The 7,500-nt window shown below is 37.6% G+C and overlaps 1 protein-coding gene across 1 annotated transcript in view; it reads left to right on the top strand.

Moving 5' to 3' along the window:
• LOC125025089 (protein disabled-like) overlaps positions 1–7,500 on the top strand; it is a 43,963-nt gene that overhangs the window by 14,368 nt on the left and 22,095 nt on the right. The window contains exons 2-4 of the mRNA XM_047613000.1: positions 1–226; positions 3,266–3,439; positions 4,887–4,967. The exon at positions 1–226 is cut by the window's left edge and continues 4 nt beyond it. Of these exons, the coding sequence (XP_047468956.1) occupies positions 1–226; positions 3,266–3,439; positions 4,887–4,967 (481 nt within the window). The remainder of the gene's footprint in view (positions 227–3,265; positions 3,440–4,886; positions 4,968–7,500) is intronic.

Here is a 7,500-nt window from a genome sequence, read left to right as displayed (position 1 = left end):
CCAGGGCGGCTCGGAGAAGAACGACCCGCACCGCTTCGTGGAGGGCATGAGCTTCAAGGGCAAGCTGATCGGCGTGCTGGAGGTGTCGGAGGCGCGGGGCGATCGCATGTGCCAGGACGCGCTGGCCGAGCTCAAGATGGCCGTGCGCGCCGCGGGAGAGCACAAGCAGCGCATCCTCATCAGCGTCGCCATGGATGGGATCCGCCTGCGCGACGAGAGATCCAGCGTAAGGACGACACCCGCGGGAGGGGAGGCGAGGAGGAGGAGGGGGAGGGGGAGGGGGGGAAGGAGGAGTGAGAAGGACGAAGTGGAGGAGAAGAAGAATAGGGAAGGAGAGGGAGAGGGAGAGGAAGCCCGGGGCGGGGGGGGGCACCCAGGACTCCCTCCTGGGTGTTCCGGAGTTATGCTCTCCCTCCCCCCCCCCTCTCTCTCTCTCTCTCTCTCTCTCTCTCTCTCTCTCTCTCTCTCTCTCTCTCTCTCTCTCTCTCTCTCTCTCTCTCTCTCTATCTCTCTCTATCTCTCTCTCTCTCTTTCTTTCTCTCTCTCTCTCTTTCTCTCTCTCTCTCTCTCTCTCTCTCTCTCTCTCTCTCTCTCTCTCTCTCTCTCTCTCTCTCTCTCTCTCTCTCTCTCTCTCTCTCTCTCTCTCTCTCTCTCTCTCTCTCTCTCTCTCCTCTCCTCTCTCCTCCCTCCCTCCCTCCCTCCCTCCCTCCCTCTCTCACTCTCTCTCACTCTCACTCTCTCTCTCTCTCTCTCTCTCTCTCTCTCTCTCTCTCTCTCTCTCTCTCTCTCTCTCTCTCTCTCTTCTCTCTTTCTCTCTCTCTCTCTCTCTCTCTCTCTCTCTCTCTCTCTCTCTCTCTCTCTCTCTCTCTCACTCTCTCTCTCTCTCTCTCTCTCTCTCTCTCTCTCTCTCTCTCTCTCTCTCTCTCTCTCTCTCTCTCTCTCTCTCTCTCTCACTCTCTCACTCTTTCTTTGCTCTCTCTCTCTCTCTCTCTCTCTCTCTCTCTCTCTCTCTCTCTCTCTCTCTCTCTCTCTCTCTCTCTCTCTCTCTCTCTCTCTCTCTCTCTCTCTCTTTCTCTCTTTCTCTCTTTTTCTCTCTTTATCTCTTTCTCTTTCTACTCTCTACTCTCTACTCTCTACTCTCTACTCTCTACTCTCTTCTTACTCCTCTTTCTCCTTTTTCTCTTTTTTTTCTTCTTTCTCCTCTTTCTCCTCTCTCTCCTCTCTCTCTCCTCTTTCTCTATATCTCCTCTTTCTCTGTATCTCCTCTCTCTCCTCTCTCTTCTCTTTTCTCTCTTCTCTCTTCTCTCTTCTCTCTTCCTCCCTCATTTCCTTGCTTCCTCTCTTCCCTCCCATCTACCCACCCACCTACTCTCCCTCCCTACCCAGCACTCATTCTTTCTTTTCTTTCTCACCCCCAACCCTCAGTTTGACAGGAATATTCGTCTTGTGTTATGGACCCCATAACTTTACATTTCCCACAAGGAGAAAGTCAAGCTAATTTCCTGGGCTGAATGGCACGAGCTGTTGCCTGTTTGTATTTTTAAAGTTGTTATTATTGAGAATCCCTTTTGTTCCATTGTAAAAGCTCCAGTTTCTGTGCCGTGCCATCACTGTGTTGTTTTGTTTCATTCATTTGCTGTTGTAAGTAATGATGGTAATAATAATGACAGTATAGATAATAGAAATGATAGCATTGGTAATAACTATAATTTATTTTTTCAGCTTATGGCCAAACAGAGAAAAGGAAAATTATACAGTATAATGGAAGAACTGGTGTTTCTATTATATATTTTTCTTCTATTTTATCATATTTGAATCTATTTTATTATTGTTATCAGAAAGCTTATTAATTTCTTTAGTCTTATTCAAGTTTAAAGACTTCAGACATCTCTCCTCATTTTGATACAAAAAGCCAGGAATTTAAGGATTGCTAATGACTATAAAGATAATGCACAAGATCAAAAGTTGCTGTTACAGACACCGGAAGCAAATGGGAAAGTTTGTTGGTGGAAACAGGATATCACTGTTATTATAACTTGGCTTCCTTGTTATCAAAAGATTGTTATTGAAACATTGATAGTGTTTCATTATGTAGGACTAGTCTTATTTGGAGTTTTAGATGTTATAAAAGATGTGATTCAGTGATGATTCCCCCCCTTTTCTTTTGTGTGTGCGTACGTGCGTGCATGTTTGTGTGTATGTATGAATGTATGTATGCATGTATGTATGTATGTATATATGTATGTCTGTGTGATAATGTGTCTGTATATGCACATATGCACATACACACTTACTTATATGCATTCTTATGTGCTTATATATATCTGTGTGTGTTTGTTTTAGATTGAGTGAAACTGATCACATACTAGCACTGTGCATATAAAAGAATAGTTAATATTTGATATATAGCAGTCAATTGTTTAACAGTGCATTATATGTTTCTATAATGTGAGAATAATATTGGAAATAAAATCAAGACTTATTGTTTGTAATTCAGAATCAGTATAATGAAGTGCATTACATGTGCATATTCTTCCTGGTACCAAATGCCTTTATTTTAAGTATATTTTCATAAAAGCTCCTTTAATCATGTGTTTTTGTGATGTGTTACTCACTTTCCAGCTTATATGATATTGCCTGCCATGATGATATCAGGCAGACAATCCCACCACTCATGTTGGTTTAGTGCAAATGCATGTGTAGTCATAGTTATGCCATTATAGCAACAGAAGGTTTGAATATTTAGGTAACTCTGTCTTTGAAGACATACACAGCATAATCCCATAAAAATCTTTTGAAGATGAAAAAATATGGAGGTGGTTAGTGAGATTTTGGAATTTAATTTAATGAAATCATTGTTAATAATGCATCCAGTTATTGAGACTTAATTTCGGTATAATGATGTGAATAATAGTCTGAATCCTTTTTTTTTTTTTCTCCATAGAAATTACAAGATCAAAATTGATTATGCTTGAATGTATTGCAAGTTATTCACATGTTTTTATCCTTCTTTAAATCCAAATCATACAAAATCCAGTCCCTAGAACTTATTGTATGTATCATGTTCATTTTGCAACATATCATTTATACTTAAAACAATCAGATTTCACTCCAGGCAATAAAAAATAATAAGAAAGTGTAGTAAAAGTAAAGCAAATACTAGGCTAGACTTACTCGTAGTATAAAATCCCTGCCCTAAATTCACGCAAAAATTCTAAAGACCCGAAAAGACGAACCAGGTGCTAACCACGCCCACTTCCCCCAGGACTGCCTCTACCATCACCCTGTCCACAAGATCTCCTTCATTGCCCAAGACATGACGGACAGCCGGGCTTTCGGCTACATTTTTGGTTCGCCTGACGCAGGACACAAGTTCTTTGGCATCAAGACAGAGAAGGCGGCTAGCCAGGTGGTCATCGCCATGCGCGATCTGTTCCAGGTGGGATTTTATTTAAGAATGTGTTTTTATTTATTATGTAGGAAGGAAGACAGCAATTTAGGTAGACAGACAGAAACGGGCAGACAAGCACACAAATAGACGATAAACAGAGAGAATGGAGAAAGCTTGCGAGAAATTATTCTTCTTCCTTTATCTGTAAAGCAGTGGTTACCAAACTGGATGAAACAGCCACCAAAGTAGTCTCATTTTCTTGGGCAATGTTCACTTGTTTTAAGCTGCAGTAATTTGTGGAACAGGTAGGGAACCATTCTGTTGTAAAAGTAAATTTTTGTCGGATGGGAGAGGGGGTTGAGGGAAAGAGTTCCAGAAAGGACTGAATGAGTTTTTGGTGCCTTCATTGAAAAAAAAAAGTTTGAGAACCACTGCATTAAAGCTTACTAGGGTTTTTCTTTTATATATAGAATAGTGTCTTTAACTTTATACAGACCAGTTGTCTACCAATTGGGAACATGGTTTGAGAACTTTTGCTCTGTATCTCAGGGAATGACATTTGGAAGAAGATTTTATTTAAGTTCCAAAACATTTTAGTAGAGACTGAAAGAAAGCTGTTGCTCTCTCTCTCTCTCTCTCTCTCTCTCTCTCTCTCTCTCTCTCTCTCTCTCTCTCTCTCTCTCTCTCTCCTCCTCCCTCCCTCCCTCCCTCCCTCCCTCCCTCCCTCCCTCTCTTTCTCTCTCTCTCTCTCTCTCTCTCTCTCTCTCTCTCTCTCTCTCTCTCTCTCTCTCTCTCTCTCTCTCTCTCTCTCTCTCTCTCTCTCTCTCTCCCTCCCTCCCTCCCTCCCTCCCTCCCTCCCCCTCCCCCTCCCCCTACCTCCCCTCTTCCCTCCCCCTCTCTCCCTCCCTCCCTCCCTCCCTCCCTCCCTCCCTCCCTCCCTCCCTCTTTCTCTCTTTCTCTCTTTCTTTCTCTCTCCTCCTCCTCCTCCTCCTCCTCCTCCTCCTATTCCTCCCTTTCCTTCTCTGTATCTATCCTTGGTCTTGCTCTCATCTCCCCTCTCTCTTTCTCTCTCTCTCTCTCTCTCTCTCTCTCTCTCTCTCTCTCTCTCTCTCTCTCTCTCTCTCTCTCTCTCTCTCTCTCTCTCTCTCTCTCTCTCTCACTCCATCTTTCTCTTTCCCCCTCTTATCTCTCTCTATTTCTCCCTCCTTCTCTCCCTCCCTCACTTTCTCCCTCCCTTTTTCCCTCCCTCCCTCCTTCCCTCTCTCACTCTAACTCTTCCCCTTCCCCTTCCCCTTCCCCTTCCTCCTTCTCTCTCCCCCTCACATCCTACCTTCCTCTCTCTTCCTCTCCTTCCTTCCTTCCCTCCTTCCCTCCTTCCCTCCTTTCCCCTCTTCCTTCTCTCTCATCTCTCATCTCCCTTCCACCTACCCTTTCCTTCCCATTACTTTATTGGATATCATCTACATTTCCCTTCTTTCTCTCACCCTCAATCCAGGTTGTATTTGAGCTGAAGAAGAAGGAAATAGAGAAGGCGCGGTCGCAACTGGAGGGGGGTCGGGACAGAGGAGAATCCAGGGTGAGTCATTCGTCAAGGGTTGCCATTCTCCCTTTCCTCTTCATGCCCTCTTCTTTCTTCCTCTTCCCCCCCTCTTTCTTCCTTTCCTCAGTCCTCTTCCTCTTAGCCCTATTCTACTCCTGATCTATTTCCCCTCCTCCTTCCCTTCCATTCCCCTTTCCTTTCTTCCTCTTCTTAATCCTCTTCATCTTCATCTTTCCCCATCACCTTTCACTTCTTTCTCCCTCCTTTCTGTGCCCCTTCCCATGACTTTTCTCCTTTCTGTCTCTCTTCCCATGTCTTTTCTTTTTCTTTCTTTCTTTTTTTTCTCTTTTTTCTTTCCCTTTCTTTCCCTTTTTTTTTTCCTTTTTTTTCTTTTTTTCCTTTTTTTCTTTTCTTTCTTTTTTTTTTTTTTTTTCTTTTTTCTTTTTTCTTTTTTTCCTTTTTCTTTCCTTTTTTTCCTTTTTTTCTTTTTTCTTTTTTTTTTTTTTCTTCTTTTTTCTTTTTTTTTTTTTTTTTTTTTTTTTTTTTTTTTTTTTTTTTTTTTTTTTTTTTTTTTTTTTTTTTTTTTTTTTTTTTTTTTTTTTTTCTCCTTTTTTCTTTCCTTTTTTTTCCCTTTCTTTTTTGTTCTTCTTTTCTTTTTTTTTTTCTTTCTCTTCTTTTTCTTTCTCTGTTTCTTACCCTCTTTTTCCTCTTTCTTTTTCTTTTTCTCTTTTTTCTTTCCCTTTCTTTCTTCTTTTTTTTCTTTCTTTTTTCTTTTCTTTTTCTTCTCTTCTTCTTTTCTTTCTTTCTTTTTTCTCTTTCTTTCTTTTTTTTTCCTTTCTTCTTTCTTCTTTCTCTTTCTGTTTTTTCTCTTTTTCTTTTCTTGTCTTTTCTTTCTTTTTCTTCTCTTTCTTTTTTTTTTTCTTTCTCTTTTTTCTCTTCCTTTCTCTTTCCTTCTTTCTTTCTTTCTTTTCTTTTTTCTTTCTTTCTTTCTCTTTTTTTCTCTGTTCTTTTTTTTTTTTCTTTTCTTGTCTTCTTTTTCTTGTTTTCTTCTTTTTTTTTTTTTTTTCTTTTTTTTTTTTTTTTTCTTCCTTTCTCCTTTTCTTTCTTTCTTTCTTTTTCTTTCTTTTTTTTTTTTCTTTTTTTTCCTTTTTTCTTTTTTTCTCTTTTTTTTTCTTTTTTTCCCTTTTTCTTCTTCTTTCTCTTCCTTCTTTCTCTCCTCTTTTTTCTTTCTTTCTTCCCCTCTTCTTCTTTCTTTCTGTTCTTTTTTTTTTTTCTTTCTCTCTTTTCTTTCTTCTTTCTTTTTTCTTTTCTTTTTTCTCTCTTTTTCTTTTGTTCTTTTCTTTTTTCTTTTTTTTCTTTTTTTTTTCTTTTTTTCTTTTTTTTTCTTTTTCTTTTTCCCTTTTTTTTTCTCCTTCTTTCTTCTTCTTCTGTTTTTCTTTCTTTCTTCTTCTTTTCTTTCTTTCTTTTTCTTTTTTTTCTTTTCTTTTTTTTTTCTTTTTTTTTTTCTTTCTTTTTTTTCTTCTTCTTTTTTCTCTCTTTTTTCTTTCTTTCCTTTTTTTTCTTCTTTTTTTTCTTTCTTTTTTCTTTCTTTTTTCTTTTTCTTTTTCTTTCTTTTTTCTTTTTTTTTCTTTTTTCTTTTTCTCTTCTTTTTTTCTTTTCTTTTCCCTCTTTTCTTCCCTTTTCTTCTCTCTTCCCTCCTTTTCTTTCTTTTGTTTTCTCTTTTTTTTCCCCTTTTTCCTTCTTTCCCCTTTCTCTTATTTCTCTTTCCCTTTGTTTCTCTTTCTTGTTCTTCTCCCTTTCGTCTCCTCTTCTCTGTCTTTTTCTTTTCTTCCTGTCTTTTTCTTTCTTCTCTTTTTTTTTTCTTTTTCTCTTTTTATTTTTTCTTTTTGTTTCTTCCCCGTCTTTCTTTCTTTCTCCTTTTTCTTCTCTTTCTTTCTTTGTTTTTCTTCTTTTTTTTCTTTTTTTTTTTTTTCTGTCTCTCTTTCCCTTCTCTTTCTTTCTCTTTTCTTTTCTTTTTCTTCCATTTTTTCTCTTTTGTTTTTTTTCTTTTTTTTTTTTGTTTTTCCTTTCTTTTCTCCCTGTTTTTTTTTTTTTTTTTTATTTTTTCTTTTTGCTTTCCTGTTTTTCTTTTTCTTCCTTTATTTTCTTTTTTTTCTCTTTTTTTTTTTTTTTTTCTTCTTTTTCTTTTCTTTCTTTTTCCTCTCTTTTTTCCCTTTTTCTCTTTTTCTTTTCTTTTTCTTTCTTTTTTTTTTTTTCTTCTTTTTTCTTTCCTTTCTTTTTTCTTTCCTTTCTTTTTTTTCTTTCTTTTTTTTTTTTTTTCTTTTCTTTTTTTTTCTTTCTTCTTCTTCTTTCTTTTCTTTTTTTTCTTTTTTTTTTTTTTTTTTCTTTTTTTTTTTTTTTTTTTTTCTTTTTTCTTTTTTTTTTCCCCTTTTTAACTTAAATTTTCAGTTTTATTGTAATTTTAATATCAAGCCAAAGAACACAAAAACACAACACACACAACACACACACACACAAACACACACAAAACACACACACAACACACAAAACACACACCCCTCAACTCACA

The sequence above is a fragment of the Penaeus chinensis genome, chromosome 4 (genome assembly GCF_019202785.1).
Source record: "Penaeus chinensis breed Huanghai No. 1 chromosome 4, ASM1920278v2, whole genome shotgun sequence".
Classification (NCBI taxonomy): Eukaryota; Metazoa; Arthropoda; class Malacostraca; order Decapoda; family Penaeidae; genus Penaeus; species Penaeus chinensis.
This window is presented reverse-complemented; position numbering and strand designations above follow the sequence as displayed.